The sequence below is a fragment of the Rhinopithecus roxellana genome, chromosome 5 (assembly GCF_007565055.1).
Source record: "Rhinopithecus roxellana isolate Shanxi Qingling chromosome 5, ASM756505v1, whole genome shotgun sequence".
NCBI lineage: Eukaryota > Metazoa > Chordata > Mammalia > Primates > Cercopithecidae > Rhinopithecus > Rhinopithecus roxellana.
Genome location: NC_044553.1, coordinates 162,307,150 through 162,323,882, shown reverse-complemented (window position 1 = coordinate 162,323,882; position 16,733 = coordinate 162,307,150). Strand labels below are relative to the sequence as shown.

The 16,733-nt window shown below is 46.2% G+C and overlaps 1 protein-coding gene across 14 annotated transcripts in view; it reads right to left on the bottom strand.

The window, feature by feature from the left end:
* KLC1 (kinesin light chain 1) overlaps positions 1-16,733 on the bottom strand; it is a 73,087-nt gene that overhangs the window by 45,495 nt on the left and 10,859 nt on the right. For all 14 annotated transcript variants that reach the window (XM_010353589.1, XM_010353591.1, XM_010353585.1 and 11 more), the window contains exon 2: positions 1,424-1,685. In XM_010353589.1, coding sequence (XP_010351891.1) covers positions 1,424-1,684 — 261 coding nt within the window. In that variant the 5' untranslated portion in view covers position 1,685. The remainder of the gene's footprint in view (positions 1-1,423; positions 1,686-16,733) is intronic.

Below are 16,733 nucleotides of genomic sequence, written 5' to 3'. Positions count from 1 at the left end.
CACTCACCCAGGTACAGCCATGAGGTCTGGCCTATGAAATGTAAGCACTGCTGTACACAACATCAAAGAAGCAGCCTTCAAGGAAGGAGGCATGTCCTTCCTTTCCCTTCCCCTATGCTAGAACAGGGCCACATGGCTGCCACTGGAGCTCACTCTCAGTCCCCAAGACAGGCTGCCAAGGTGTAGTGTGGCAGATGTTAGCAGCCTGAGTACTCCCGATGACTGTGCAGCTACAGAACCCGTCCAGGATAGTGTACCTCAGTACTTGTTTGACAAACGTCTTGTGGTTTAAGCCACTGTTTTTGTTTTTTTGATACTGGCAGCCAAATAAAATCCTAAATGATACACAGCAGTATCCACTATTTTGGCTCTGCTTTTTAAAATTCGGAGAGGCCCTGAGGTCAGGAGTTCAAGACAAGCCTGGCCAACATGGTGAAACCCTGTTTCTACTAAAAAAACAAAAAATTAGCCAGGAATGGTGGTACGTGCCTATAATCCCAGCTACTTGGGAGGTTGAGGCAGGACAATCACTTGAACCCGGCGGGTGGAGGCTGCAGTGAGCCGAGACTGAGCCATTGCACTCCAGCCTGGGCAACAAGAGCAAACACCGTCTCAAAAAAATAAAAAATAAAAATAAAATTCAGAGTCCGGGCATGGCGGCTCACGCCTGTAATCCCAGCACTTTGCTGAGGCAGGCAGATCACGTGAGGTTGGGAGTTTAAGACCAGCCTAACCAACACGGAGAAACCCTGTCTCTACTAAAAATACAAATTAGCCAGGTGTGGTGGCGCATAATCCCAGCTACTTGGGAGGCTGAGGCAGGAGAATCACTTGAGCCCGGGAGGCAGAGGTTGCAGTGAGCCGAGATCGCACCATTGCACTCCAGCGTGGGCAGCAAGAGCAAAACTCCATCTCAATCAATCAATAAAATTCTTATGGGCCCAAATCAATAGTAATTAATTAACATACAGAACACACATGTAAGTGGATCTGTTTTTTTTGTTTTTTTTTTTTCTTTGAGACAAAGTCTCGCTCTGTCACCCAGGCTGGAGTGCAGTGGCGCAATTTTGGCTCCCTGCAACCTCTGCCTCCCAGGTTCAAGTGATTCTTCTGCCTCAAGCCTGCCTAGTAGCTGGGATTACACACGCCAGCCACCAGGCCTGGCTAATTTTTGTATTTTTAGTACAGTCCGCGTTTCACCATGTTGGCCAGGCTGGTCTCAAATTCCTGACCTCAAGTGATCCACCTGCCTCGGCCTCCCAAAGCACTTGATTACAGGCGTGAGCCACCGCACTCGGCCTGGATCTGTTATTTTATAACCATCTTTCCTCTTCTTCAGTGAAACTGCTTATTTCAAACAAAGTCTCCATTTTACCAAACCATGAAAAGTACTTGATGATATCTGAGTCATTCTCACTCATACCTGTGCCTCACTCAGGCCGAGCTCCAACATCTCCAGTGACTTCCGGATCATGTTTGATTTCTCCTCCACCAGGTTACTTTCATCATCTTTCTTCAAACACTTCAGGGTCTCCAGCAAACTTTGTAAAATGGAATTGTGCTCATTCTTCAAAGCTTCCAGCCCCTGAATTACTTGCTTTGTTTTAGAAATAATTTCATCCTGCGTAAGCTTCTCCAACTTGTCTTCCTTTATGTACACCATTGTGGACATGTTGTCATACATTCTGGAATGAAAAAAGAAAAAGAAATTAGACCCCTCATTACAGGTTTCATTTCTGTTACATCAAGTAAACATGAAAAAATTTTAATTAACATTTTATAGGGGAATAATAAATATGCACATTAGTAATTTATGATCTTGAAGTACCACATTCTGCACTGTTTCTGTTTTTCCTTTGCAGACACATTTAATTACTTTTCTGGTTGCTGTTTCAATTCTTTTTTATGACAGCAACTGAAATTAATGCCAAAGATTAAAAGCAGCAAAACATCTAAATGGCATTTCCAAAACACATAGCCTCAGTGAACAACATTTTTTCTCAAAATGTTTGCAAGCCTTTTTCTCTTCCTAATGAAATGCAAAAAGAACACTACATTCTTGGTAACATGTTTAACTGGACAAAGGCTTGAAAAGGAGTCATGCAGCTGGAAGAAGAAAGAAAAACCAGCCACAGAACACGGAACAGGAAGAGCAGCAGGGGAGAAGCAGACCTGGAAGACACAGGGCACCAAGGACAGGAGCAGGATGGTCACCGGGCAGGCTCACAGATGAGGAGGGCACAGTGAAGCACCACCGGGGCCAGGCCCAGGGTGACGTGATGCAGTGTCTAGAATGGGCTTTCAAACACCCAAGTGAGAAAGAAAAGGGGGAGGAAAGGGGCATACAAAACAGCATCATTTGTGCTGGTGTGTCTGACAGCCACTGGCACTGAGCAATGGATTCCTCTGCTAGCCTCTCTCCTTTTTACTAAGTCTTAAAACTACATAGTTAAGTTTAAAAAACAGAAAGATAATGAGCAGTGATCTTTTCGGCAGAGTGACAGGGATGGAGGTGAGATTACACGTCAGAGTTATTTCCTTCATAACACTGCCACTGTCTGAAATCTCACATTTCATGAAGTGTCTAATATCACTTTGAATATAAGCTCTTATTTAAAAAAAGGCAGGACAGCCAGGCGTGGTGGCTCATTCCTGTAATCCCAGCACTTTGGGAGGCCAAGGCAGGTTGATCACTTGATGCCAGGAGTTCAAAACCAGCCTGGCCAACATGGCAAAACCCTGTCTCTACTCAAAATACAAAAATTAGCTGGGTGTGGTGGCACGCACCGGTGGTCCCAGCTACTCAGGAGGCTGAGGCACGAGAATCACTTGAGCACGGAAGGCAGAGGTTGCAGTAAGCCAGTATCGCGCCACTGCACTCCAGCCTGGGCAACAGAGCAAGAATCTGCCTAAATAAATAAATAAATAAAAATAAACAAAATACAATTAGCTGGGTGTGGTGGTATGTGCATGTATTCCCTGCTACCCAGGAGGGTGAGGCACAAGGATCACTCGAGCCCAGGGGTGTGAGGTGACTGTCAGCTATGATGGTACCACTGCACTCCAGTCTGGGTGATGGAGCAAGACCCTGTCTCGTAAAAAAATTCAAAAAAACAAAAAAACAAAAAAAAAAACAGGCTCCACAGCATCTAGGCGCAGCTCCTGCCAGACCATGTGATGAATGGATGGACTGACAGACACTGGATGAAAGGAAGAAAGACTGAATCAGCAGACAGACTACATATTCCAGGATTTGGGGGTGAAGCTATGAGTGCTTGAGAATAGGGTCATGTTAGCCTCTGCATCACCAATTTCACACTGGAAAAATCATTTTTTTTTTCATAAATATGAAGACTAAATTCCTTTTAAAATTTGGAAGTTGTCCTACAGACTATTCAGAAATCCACCTCCACTCCACTAACAAAGAGCCCAGAAAACAACAAAAGAACAAACGCCGGCCAGGCACGGTGGCTCATGCCTGTAATCCCAGCACTCTGGGAGGCCGAGGTGGGCAAATCACGAGGTCAAGAGTTCAAGACCAGCCTAGCCAATACGGTGAAACCCTCGTCTCTACTAAAAATACAAAAATTAGCCGGGCCTGGTGATGCTCGCCTGAAGTCCCAGCTACTCAGGAGGCTGAGGCAAGAGAATCACTTGAAACCAGGAGGCAGGGGTTGCAGTGAGCCAAGATTTCACCACTGCACTCCAGCCTGGGCAACAAAGGAAGACTTTGTCCAAAAAAAAAAAAAAAGAACAAAGGCCACTCCTCTACCTGACAGTATGTTAACTGCTAGTATTTATTTAACACATGGCTCTCCAGCTTCACTGTAGCAAATCCATGCTATGTGCCAGGCTGGGAATATATTGCTGAATAATACTGCTGTACTCCATGAGGGACCTTGTCCATACTGTTCCATGATATATCCCCAGCCCGGCACTCAATACGCATTCGTAAAATGAGTGAAAGAAAACACTTAAGGACCAGTTTTCAACAAACAAGAGTAAAATGTACTAGGTTAACATGTTGATCTGAACATCTTTGAGGTTCCTATGAGTGAAGGGAAGGGTCTTCAGAAGGAGGAAAATAAAACTTAAGGCCTGTTTTTCCTCCCTGACAGCAAAGCATTTATGTATTATATCCAAATGATGCAACATATATTCTCTTATGTTTCCCAAACTAGCAGATGCAAGTGCTTTTCTGAAACTTACTCTGAGTTAAGTAAGCCCTGGAATGTGCAGATTAATAAGGGCCTCACCCTCGGGGACATGCGAGCTAGTAGAAGACACCCTACACAAGCAGGTGCACAAAGACCTGAAGGCCCAGGGACGGTGGCTGCGCAGCGGAACACAGTGATGGGGGGCAGTGGAGTTGCCAACTGAGAGATGAAGGCCAGACAGAAGAAACCATTACCAAGGGATGTTATCAAGTAGCACCTCTCAAGGCTAATAAGGGCACTGCCAGCCCAGGGCAAAAGGGGAGCTGAGGCAGAGGTGTGACGGCACCCACTGCTGGCGAGCAGCTGCTCATCACTGCAGAGCCAGACCCAGTACCAGGGCTAGAGGAGCAGTGCAGAGTGACAGCATAAGAAACCTGCCCCCCAAGTGACCATGATATAGATGTTAAGTACACACGACACTTCTTCAGAGGGAAACAGACAGTGGCATATATATTCAGACTCGATGCCTCTTGCCATTTCTAGGCTAAGCCATTATAACCAAAGGCAGCTTATATTAATAAACAGTGACAAGGCAACTGGCTATTTCAGAAAATTAAAGTTAAACTCCTATACTCACTATATACTAACATAAATTTCAGATTAATGATTCAATTTAAAAAAAAGAAACTAGAAGGAAATACAGGCAAAGGCCTACATGCACATAGGTCAAACTAAAGAACATTCTATGAATAAAAGTAATGGCAAGCTGGGCACGGTAGCTCACGCCTGTAATCCCAGCACTTTGGGAGGCCAAGGCGGTCAGATCACAAGGTCAGGAGATCGAGACCATCCTGACTAACACGGTGAAACCTCGTCTCTACTAAAAATACTAAAAACTAGCCAGGTGTGGTGGTGGGTGCCAGTAGTCCCAGCTAATTGGGAGGCTGAGGCAGGTGAATGGCGTGAACCCGAGAGGCAGAGCTTGCGGTGAGCCAAGGTCAAGCCACTGCACTCCAGCCTGTGCAACAGAGCAAGACTCCGTCTCAAAAAAAAAAAAAAAAAAAAAAAAAAAAGGGCTTCAAGAACAGCCTGGCCACCATGGTGAAACCCCATCTCTACTAAAAATATAAAAAATTAGCCAGGTATGGTGGCGCATACCTGTAATCCCAGCTACTCTGGAGGTTAAGGCAGGAGAATCGCTTGAACCCAGGAGGCGGAGGTTGCGGTGAGCAGAGATCCCACCACTGCGCTCCAGCCTGGGTGACAGAGCAAGACTCCATCAAGAAGAGGAGAGGGGAGAGGAGAGAGGTGAGAGGGGAGAGGGGAGAGGAGGAAGGCAGACAGAGCGAGAGAGAGAGAAAGAAAGGTATAAAACTGTAAAAGACTGACAAGTCTACTTAAGACATTTTTCAAGTTTGATGCAGAAACAAATAAAATATGTTTTTGAGGGAACACTGTTTTGCAGCTCATCAAGATGAAGAATTCAAAAGTATACAGACAGCCGGGCGCGGTGCTCACGCCTGTAATCCTAGTGCTTTGGGAGGCCCAGGCAAGTGGATCACTTAGGTCAGGAGTTCCAGACAAGCCTGGCCAACATGGTGAAACCCCGTCTCTACTAAAAATACAAAAAATGAGCCGGGCGTGGTGGCAGGTGCCTGTAATCCCAACTACTCAGGAGGCTGAGGCAGGAGAATTGCTTGAACCCGGCAGGCAGAGGTTGCAGTGAACTGAGATCATACCACTGCACTCCAGCCTGGGCAACAGAGTGAGACTCTGGCTCAAAAAAAAAAAAAAAAAAAGTATACAGGCTACCAGCTCAAAGGGCTAAGTTACAGGTTACACTGATTTCTGAAAGGTAAACATTACTCAGAATCTAAGTTGACTCAAACATTTTGCCAGCCTATAAATCACATCATCGCTGGACCATCTTCCAACTCTCATGCTGTGTATGCCTGGAGACGATTCAATGGAACAAGGAATCAGCCAAAACAATGCCTGGCACCCCACGGGCATGCAACAAAGATGTGTGCAATGAATGAATGAAACAGCCCTGGAGCTACTGCATCTTCTTCTCACCTACCCTGGGGCGTGTTGGAGGCTCAATCTCCCTGTAAGTCAAGTGAAATTGATACCCACCTGACCTGGAACATAGTACAGGCTCAAAAATACTCCCTTCCCTCTTTCCCTTTGACTGACACACAAGCTATCTGGCCCCAGGTTATTCTAACTAAGAATTTTTTATTATGCTTTTATTCCTTTAAAAAAAAAAAAAAGTCCTATTTAAGGTTCCATTATTTACTTTGTGAGACCAAAAGAACTCAATGCAAAATCTCCAGTGTAAAACCTGATAAATCTAACATCTGAATTAAGCTCGCAAAACACAAGAAGCCCTTCTTAGGGTCAAACCTCTTTAAGGCTATTGTTCAACAGGCAAAGCTATTACAGCCTACTGAATTTAAAGTCTCAGCATTCAAGTAAACCTAACAAATTCTTTTTTTTTTTTTGAGATGGGGTCTCACCATGTTGCCCAGGCTGGTCTCAAACTCTTGGGCTCCAGTGATCCTCCCACCTAGGCCTCCCAAAGTGCTGGAGATACGGGTATGAGCTATCACACCAGGCCCCTAACAAATTATGTACTGTGTCTACAGGCTGTAAGTCACTACCTAACATAATGAAGACCAAGAAAACCCTATGTTATTTTTATTTAATTTTAGAACTTACTTTGTTTCCATTATTTTAGATAGCGACTCAACTTTTGCAATTACATTGTATTGTGGTTATCGTATGTTTTTCTTTTTCGTTTAGAGATGGGGTCTTGCTTGTTGCCCAGGCTGAACTTGCACTCCTAGACTCAAGCAATCCTCCACCTTCAATCTCCCAAGGAGCTAGGAGTATAAGAACTTGCCACTGTACTCCATTTTTCCTTTTTTTTGTTTTTACACAGAATCTTACTCTATCGCCCAGGGTGGAGTGCAATGGCACTATTTTGGCTCACTGCAACTTCCGCATCCCGGACTCAAGCAATCCTCCCACCTCAGCCTCCCAAGTAGCTGGGAACCACACGCATGCACCACCAAGCCCAGTTAACTTTTGTACTTTTAGTAGAGACAACGTTTCGCCATGTTGCCCCGGCTGGTCTCAAACTCCTGAGCTCAGGTGATCTGCCTGCCTCGGCCTCCCAAAGTACTGGGATTACAGGCATGAGGCACACACCCGGCCCACTGTGCCGTTTTGACATGTATTTTTAACATATATGATTCTCCTTTTTTTTCTGAGACAGGGTCTCACTCTGTCACCCAGGCTGAAGTACAGTGGCATGATCTTGGCTCACTGCAACCTCCACCTCCTGGGCTCAAGTGATCCTCCCACCTCAGCCTCCCATGTAGCTTGGACTACAGGTGCGCGCCACCAAGCCTGGCTAATTTTTCTCTTTTTTTCTTTTTCTTTTTTTTTGGTAGAGACGGTCTTGCCATGTTGCCCAGGCTGGTCTTCAACTCCTAGGCTCAACGGACCTGTCCACCTTAGCCTCCCAAAGTGCTGAGATTACAGGCATGAGCCACCATGCCTGGCCACAAGTCTCATGTCCAAAGATTTACTTCAATCATTCTTTCACACTACAACATTGTGAGGACATAAACTGAGAATATTAAGAACCTATCCTGCCAGGCTCCCAGTTGGGACCTCTGATTAAATATCTGTATCGCAACTTGCCAGGAGTAAAAAATAAATTTTAAAATCCTGTCTGTAGCATTCTGTAACCTAGAAATAAAACAATTTTACCTCTTTTTAAATGTCATTTGAAAAACAATACAAATAGACGTGGTTTATTTGTATCATGCATCACCTATTGGGACAGAAATGAGGAAATGCTATCTTTCTTTTTTTTTTTTTTTTTTTTTGAGATGGAGTCCTGCTCTGTTGCCAGGCTGGAGTGCAGTGGCGCGATCTAAGCTCACTGCAACCTCCACCTCCCAGGTTCAAGTGATTCTCCTGCCTCAGCCTCCCAAGTAGCTAGAACTACAGGCGTGCACCACCACGCCCACCTAATTTTTGTAGTTTTAGTAGAGACAGGGTTTCACCATGTTGGCCAGGACGGTCTTGATCTCCTGACCTCGTGGTCTTGGCCTCGCCCACCGCGGCTTCCCAAAGTGTTGGATTGCAGGCGGGGCCCGCCATGCTCGGTCCCGCTATTCTTTCAAAGGCTCACCTGCCCTTGGAAACACAAGAAATAGTAACAAACAAACTGCTGGGCCAGGCGCGGTGGCGCTCCCCGTAATCCTGGCACTTCGGGAGGCCCAGGCAGGCAGACTACCTGAAGTCAGAAGTTCAAGACCAGTCTGGTCAATATGGCAAAACCCCATCTCTAGTAAAAAAAAAAAAAAAAAAAAAAATACAAAAATTAGCAGGGTGTGGTGACACACGCCCGTAGTCCTAGCTACTCAGGAGGCTGAGGCAGGAAAATCACTTGAACCTGGAAAGCGGAGATCCCGCCACTGCAGTGAGCAGAGATCCCGCCACTGCACCACTGCACTCCAGCCTGAGCAACAGAGCAAGACTCTGTCTCAAAAAAAAAAAAAGTTTCTGGATAAAGTAATTAAAAACCCCATGCTCAAACTTGAAATAAGGCTTAACAGTTTGGATAGACAAGGTAACTGCAGCATGTTTGTATTATTCAACATCCTACTTGACAGGTAAGGATTTGTACCTGTGTAACTGAAAAGAGATGGCACACATTAATACCTAATATACAGACTACAATCAAGTTCCATCACTCAGCTCTGACCAAAAACACCAGACATAAATATTAATTTGAATATTCAGTTGCTTTACCTCTGCTCTAAAGTAATCCAAGCAGAGGTAATATACAAAATAGAAACAGTTCTTATGCTGAACACTGTGGCTGATGTAATCCCAGCACTTTGGGAGGACGAGGTGGGAGGATCCCTTGAACCCAGGAATTCCAGACCAGCCTAGGCAAGACAGCAAGACCTCATCTCCACACACACACACACACAAATTAGGCATGGTGACACATGCTTGTAGTCCCAGCTACTTGGGAGGCTGAAGCAGAAAGATTGTTTGAGCCCATGAGTTCAAGACCAGCCTGGGCAACACAGAGGAGTCCCATCTCTTCAAAAAAAAAAAAGAAAGAAAAAAAATTAGCTAGGCATGAAAATGCATGTCTGCAGTTCGCAGGTGCAGTGAGCCATGACTGTGCCACTGCACTTCAGCCTGGGTGACAGAGTAAGACCTTGTCTGAAATATGTATATATACACATATATATGCAACATACATATTTTAATTAAAAAATTAAAAATTGGCCAGGCGCGGTGGCTCAAGCCTGTAATCCCAGCACTTTGGGAGGCCGAGACGGGTGGATCGCGAGGTCAGGAGATCGAGACCAACCTAGCTAACACGGCGAAACCCCGTCTCTACTAAAAAATACAAAAAACTAACCGGGCGAGTTGGCGGGCGCCTGTAGTCCCAGCTACTTGGGAGGCTGGGGCAGGAGAATGGCGTAAACCCGGGAGGCGGAGCTTGCAGTGAGCTGAGATCCGGCCACTGCACTCCAGCCTGGGCGACAGAGCGAGACTCCGTCTCAAAAAAAAAATAAAAATTAAAAATAAAAATTAAAAATTAGATGGGCATGGTAGTATGTGCTACTTGGGGAGGCTAAAGTGGGAGGATGGCTTGAGCCCAGGAGTTCAAGGCTGCATGAGCCATGATCATGCCACTGCACTCCAGCCTGGGTGACAGAGCAAGCAAGACTGTCTCAGAAAATAGTTCTTATTACACATTAAAACTGTCCTTTTAATTTGTCCTTTATGACGGGAGTGATATTTTACTCACTCTACACTAATGACCAAAAGAGAAGGCCTTGGGAATTTTAACTAACTCCCTGACAGATACGATGGAAACTAACACATTTAGAATACAGAATTCGTACAATACAGACAACACAGTCATGTGCAGTATAATGACATTCTGGTCAAGGAGGGACCTCATATTTGACAATGGTCCCATAAGATTATAACACCAGGCTGGGCGCGGTGGCTCACGCCCATAATCCCAGCACTTTGGGAGGCCGAGGTGGGTGGATCACAAGGTCAGGAAATCAAGACCATCCTGGCTAACACAGTGGAACCCCACCTCTGCTAAAAATACAAAAAAATTATCTGGGTGTGGTGGCGAGTGCCTGTAGTCCCAGCTGCTCGGGAGGCTGAGGCAGGAGAATGGCATGAACCTGTGAGGCGGAGCTTGCAGTGAGCCGAGATCACGCTCCACTGCACTCCAGTCTGGGCGACACAGCCAGACTCCGTCTCAAAAAAAAAAAAATTGTAACACCTATTTGGACTACATCTTTTCTATGTTTAGACATGTTTAGTTGCACAAACGTTTACCAGTGTTACAGTTGCCTACTACAGCTACATTTGTACAGGTTTTTAGCCTAGGAGCAATGGGCTACACTGTACCGCCTAGGTGTGCAGTAGGCTATACTTTCTAGGTTTGTGTAAATGTACTCCCTGATACCCCCACAACGAAATCACTTAATGATGCATTCCTCAAAACACATCCCCAACGTTCAGCATAACACACACACGATGCTGCACTGGGTGGATGCTTTAAAACCGAGAAGTGCAACTGCGATGTCCACTACAAGCACGGCAGGGAACTGCAGAAGAAATGAGCTAGGCAGCACCAGAGGGAACCTGGGAGATGCCCAACTCTCATTCACCACTTGGTTTGTAGACCTGGTAGGGCAGCTAGGTCTTTGCCTCCAAAAAAAAGACAAGCAAATTTTCCTGAGAAATCTGGCCAGCCCCAGGCCAGGCGCAGTGGTTCATGCCCATAATCCCAGCACTTTGGGAGGCTGAGGCGGGCGGATCACCTGAGGTCGGGAGTTGGAGACCAGCCTGGCAAACATGGAGAAACCCTGACTCCACTAAAAATACAAAATTAGTCAGGTATGGTGGCACATACCTGTAATCCCAGCTACTTGAGAGGCTGAGGCAGGAGAATCGCTTGAACCCAGGAGGCAGAGGTTGCAGTGAGCTGAGATTGTCCCATTGCACTCCGGCCTGGGCAACAAGAGTGAAACTCAAAGAAAAAGAAAGAGAGAGAGAAAGAGAAAGAGAAAGAGAGAGAGAGAGAGAGAGAAAGAGAGAGAGAGAGAGAGAGAGAGAGAGAGAGGGAGGGAGGGAGGGAGGGAGGGAGGGAGGAAGGAAGGAAGGAAGGAAGGAGAAAAGAAAAGAGAGAAAGAAAGAAAAAGAAAGAAAAGAAAGAAAAAGGAAGGAAGGAAGGAAGGAAGGAAAAGAATGAAAGAAAGAAAAGAACGAAAGAAAGAAAAGAACGAAAGAAAGAAAAGAACGAAAGAAAGAAATCTGGCCAGCCCCAAAAGAATAACATCCATCCATTCCTCAAGGAAATGTTTACTGAGCCTCTACTTTATGCAAGGCACTGTTCTAAAGGTAGGAATTGACCCGGAAAAAAAAAACTGTCCTAAGAAAATTAAAATATTGTGGTGACAAGAGAATATTATTTTTCTTTTCTTTTTTTTTAATAGAGACAGGGTCTCACTATGTTGCCCAGAATGGTCTCAAAGTCCTGGGCTCAAGTGATCCTCCTACCTCGGCCTCCCAAAGTACTGGGATTATAAGCGTGAGCTACCACACCCAGTCCCAAAGAATATTCTCTATACTTTCAGAGAGGGAGGCAAAAAACAGGTCATGTAGACCAGGCGCGGTGGCTCACGGCTATAATCCCAGCACTTTGGGAGCCTAGGTGGGTGGATCAGGAGGTCAGGAGTTCAAGACCAGTCTGGCCAACATGATGAAAACCCTTCTCTACTAAAAACACAAAAAAATTAGCCGGGCGTGGTGGTGGGTGCCTGTAATCCCAGCCACTCAGTAGGGTGAGACAGAGAATTGCTTGAACCCGCGAGGCAGAGGTTGCAGTGAGCCTAGATCACACCACTGCACTCTAGCCTGGGCGACAGAGCGAGACTCCGTCTCAAAAAAAAAAAAAAAAAAAGAAGAAGTCATGTAGAAAGAATCAGGAATAACTTTAGGCTTCTTTTTTTTTTTTTTTGAGAGATGGAGTCTAGCTCTGCTGCCCAGGCTGGAGTGCAATGGTGTGATCACGGTTCACTGCAAGCTCTGCCTCCCAGGTTCAGGCCATTCGCCTGCTTCAGTCTCCCAAGTAGCTGGGACCACAGGCGCCTGCCACCACGCCCAGCTAATTTTTTGTATTTTCAGTAGAGACAGGGTTTCACTGTATCAGCCAGGATGGTCTCGATCTCCTGACCTTGTGATCTGCCCACCTCGGCCTCTCTAAGTGCTGGGATTACATGCGTGAGCCACCATGCCTGGCCAACCTTAGGCTTCTTAACAGCCACACTAGAAGCAAAAGGCAATTAAACAAATGCCTTCAGGTCGGGTACGGTGGCTTATGCCTGTAATCCCAGCACTTTGGGAGGCTGAAGCAGGCGGATCACAAGGTCAGGAGATCGAGACCACCCTGGCTAACACGGTGAAACCCCATCTCTACTAGAAATACAAAAATCAGCCGGGCATTGTGGTGGGCGCCTGTAATCCCAGCTACTCAGGAGGCTGAGGCAGGAGAATGGTGTGAAGCGGGAGGCGGAGCTTGCAGTAAGCCGAGATCGTGCCACTGCACTCCACAACAGAGCGAAACTGTCTCTAAAATAAAATGAAGAATTCACACCATGACTCAGTGGTTCACACCTATAATCCCAGCACTTTGGGAGGCCAAGGCAGGTGGATCTCTTGAGCTCAGGATTTCGAAGCCAGACGGGGAAACATGGCAAAATCCCGTCCTAAAAAAAAATACCAAAATTAGCTGGGCACGGTCACATGCACCTGTGGTCCCAGCTACTCAGGAGGCTGAGGTGTGAGTATCGCTGGAGTCCAGGAAGTCAAGGCTGCAGTGAGCCGTGATTGCACTACTGCGCTCCAGCCTGGGTGACAGAGTGAGACCCTGTCTCAAAAATAATAAAATAAAAATAAAGAATTCACATATGGGCCGGGTGTGGTGGCTCATACCAGTAATCCCAGCACTCTGGGAGGCCAAGACAGGCGCACTGCTTGAGCCCAGGAGTTCAAGATCAGCCTGGGGAATACAGTGAGACCCTGTCTCTACAAAATTTAAAATTAGCTGGGTATGGTGGCACGTACCTAAGGTCCCAGCTAAGGAGGGAGGATTGTTTGAGCCTGGGAGGTCAAGGCTACAGAAGCCTTGGTGGTACCACTACACTCCAGCCTAGCCCCGTCTCAAAAAACTAAATAAGTAAAAGACAAGAAAGAGCCAGGCGTGATGGCTCACGCCTGAAATCCCAACACTTTGGGAGGCTGAGGCGGGTGGATCACTTGAGGTCAGGAATTCAAGAACTGCCTGGCCAACATGGTGAAATCCCATCTCTACTAAAAATACAAAAATTAGCCAGGCGTGGTGGCACATGCCTGTAGTCCCAGCTACTTGGGAGGTTAACGCTGGAGAATCACTTAAAATCAGGAGGTGGAGGTTGCAATGAGCCAAGATCATGCCACTGCACTCCAGCCTAGACGACAGAGCAAGACTCCACCTCAAAAAAAAAAAAAGGGAAAGAAGAATTCACATCTATCCAATGTTTTAGTTTTGGGAGTATTTTCAAATGTATATTTTACTGAAATAACAACAAAAAAATCTGCAGGTAGTTTGATGACCTATCATTATAATTTCCATTTACAGCTGAGGAAACTGGGATACATGAAGTGACTTTAGCTTATTCTACTGATAAGAGGAACAGAATCCAAGGTCTCTTTGCTCCAAGTGTCCCTCTGCTTCAGGAACCCCTACCATGCTGCACGCACACACACACATCCACACACACACCCCTCTGCTCACACACATACACCCTATGTTCATACATACACACCACCATGCTCACACACACCCCCACTGCGTTCACACTTACACACTGTGCTCACACACACCCCCCATGTTCATACATACACACCACTGTGCTCACACACACACACCCCCACTGTGTTCATACATACACACCACTATGTTCACACACACCCACACACCCCACTGTGTTCATATATATACAACCAGACTCCAGCCTGAGTGACAGAGCAAGACTCTGTCTCAAAAAAAAAAAAAAAAAAAATTAATGAAATGAAAGCAAAGGCCAGAGAAGCAAAGGGCATCATCTTTGGTCACTTTACCTCCCCTGGTTTTATCATGTGAAATTCAGCCCGGTGGGGAAAGCTCACAGTGATGAAGTTAAAAAAAAAAAAAAAAAACACCACCAAGCACTCAAAAGGAAAAAGGAATGTGTGGAATTAGATAGTAGATTGTAGTCGCACAAAACAGAGAATACATTAAAAATCACTGCACTGCACTTTAAAATGGAGCATTTGATGTGATGTGACTTACATTTCAATTTTCTTTCTTTTTTTTTTTTTTTGAGACGGAGTCTCGCTCTGTCGCCCGGGCTGGAGTGCAGTGGCCGGATCTCAGCTCACTGCAAGCTCTGCCTCCCGGGTTCACGCTATTCTCCTGCCTCAGCCTCCGGAGTAGCTGGGACTACAGGCGCCCGCCACCTCGCCCGGCTAGTTTTTTTGTATTTTTTAGTCGAGACGGGGTTTCTACTAAACCTGTGTTAGCCAGGATGGTCTCGATCTCCTGACCTCATGATCCTCCCGTCTCGGCCTCCCAAAGTGCTGGGATTACAGGCTTGAGCCACCGCGCCCAGGCCATTTCAATTTTCTAAAAGAGAAAAAGAACGTGGTAGAAAAATCAACAGGTCGGCTGGGCGCGGTGGCTCAAGCCTGTAATCCCAGCACTTTGGGAGGCCGAGACGGGTGGATCACGAGGTCAGGAGATCGAGACCATCCTGGCTAACACGGTGAAACCCCGTCTCTACTAAAAATACAAAAACTAGCTGGGCGAGGTGGCGGGCGCCTGTAGTCCCAGCTACTCGGGAGGCTGAGGCAGGAGAATGGCGTAAACCCGGGAGGCGGAGCTTGCAGTGAGCTGAGATCTGGCCACCGCACTCCAGTCCGGGTGACAGAGCGAGACTCCGCCTCAAAAAAAAAAAAAAAAAAATCAACAGGTCTGGGTACACAGAATGAAGAACAGCCAAGAAAGAAATGTGAATTACTCTCACAGTTCTCAAATGTTAAATAAAGTTCCTATAAATACAGAGGGTAGCATATTAAGGAAAACTGGGATGGAGGGAAGAAAACAGAGGTTTTTGCCTTGCAAAAATTTGTTTATAAGGGATGTTTTACCAAGAGATGTGCATCTGAGTTGAGCCAACAGGAAACCCTGGCAGTGCTGGCCAGATCAGAGAGGTCATGTCCCATCCCCATACACAGGCACAGAAGCCCCAAAGAATACCAGCAAAGAGGGTCATAAGGTGAAGGGACTAGCCTACAGAACAGTCCAAGTCATATTCAGGGAAATAAATAGTATCGTGATGGCCCCGCATAGTGGCTCACGCCTGTAATCCCAGCACTTTGGGAGGCCAAGGGGAGCGATCACTTGAGCCCAGAAATGAGAGACCAGACAGGGCGATGCCGTGAAACCCTGTCTCTACAAAATATTAGCCGGTCATGGTGGTGTGCACCTGTAGTCCCACCTACTTCAGGGGCAGAGGTGGGACGATCACTTGAACACGGAGGCTGCACTGAGCCAAGATTGTGACACTGCACTCCAACCTAGGCAAAACAGCAAGACCCTGTCTCAAAAATTAAATAAATACATAAATATTTTTTAAAAGGAAAACATTAACTACCAGACAAAACAAATGCATCTATTTGGCCTTTGGGTGACTTATTTGTAGATGTGCTTTCAGAACTAAGGAAAGGAGGTCAGACAGAACCCCTCTGGATACTTTTCCCCCACAGCCTGCTTAGGAAATCCACTGGGATTGTTTTGAAACCAGCTACCTCTATGGACACAGACCCTCTAACTTCAATAACCTAACCACACCACCGTTTCCAGGTATACACGTAGCTCTGGAAAAAGTGACGGAGCTCTTTTAGAAATCTAAAAAGGCCTATTAATAACCATGGCTGTGGCTGAGCATGGTGACTCACGTCTATAATCCCGGCACTGAGGAGGCCGAAGCGGGCAGATCACCTGAGGTCGGGAGTTCGAGGCCAGCCTGACCAACATGGAGAAACTCCGTCTCTACTAGAAATACAAAATTAGCCGGGCATGGTGGCACATGTCTGTAATCCCAGATACTCAGGAGGCTGCAGCAGGAAAATCGCTTCAAACTGGGAGGCAGATGTTGCAGTGAGCCGAGATCGTACCATTGCACTCCAGCAACAAGAGTGAAACTCCGTCTCAAAAATAAATAAATAAATAAATAAATAAATAAATAAATAACCATGGCTAACACCTGAAGAGATTTCTACAAGCAGGCGATTTCCCCAGCCAGCTGTCAGGTGCTTACCCCTAGGCGGGTCAGACAGCCTCCTGGTCATGACTAGAAAGCGAGCTGGTTCACTTAATTTGCCATAGGACCACAGGCCCATCCTTCAGATGTAAATTGTAAGCAC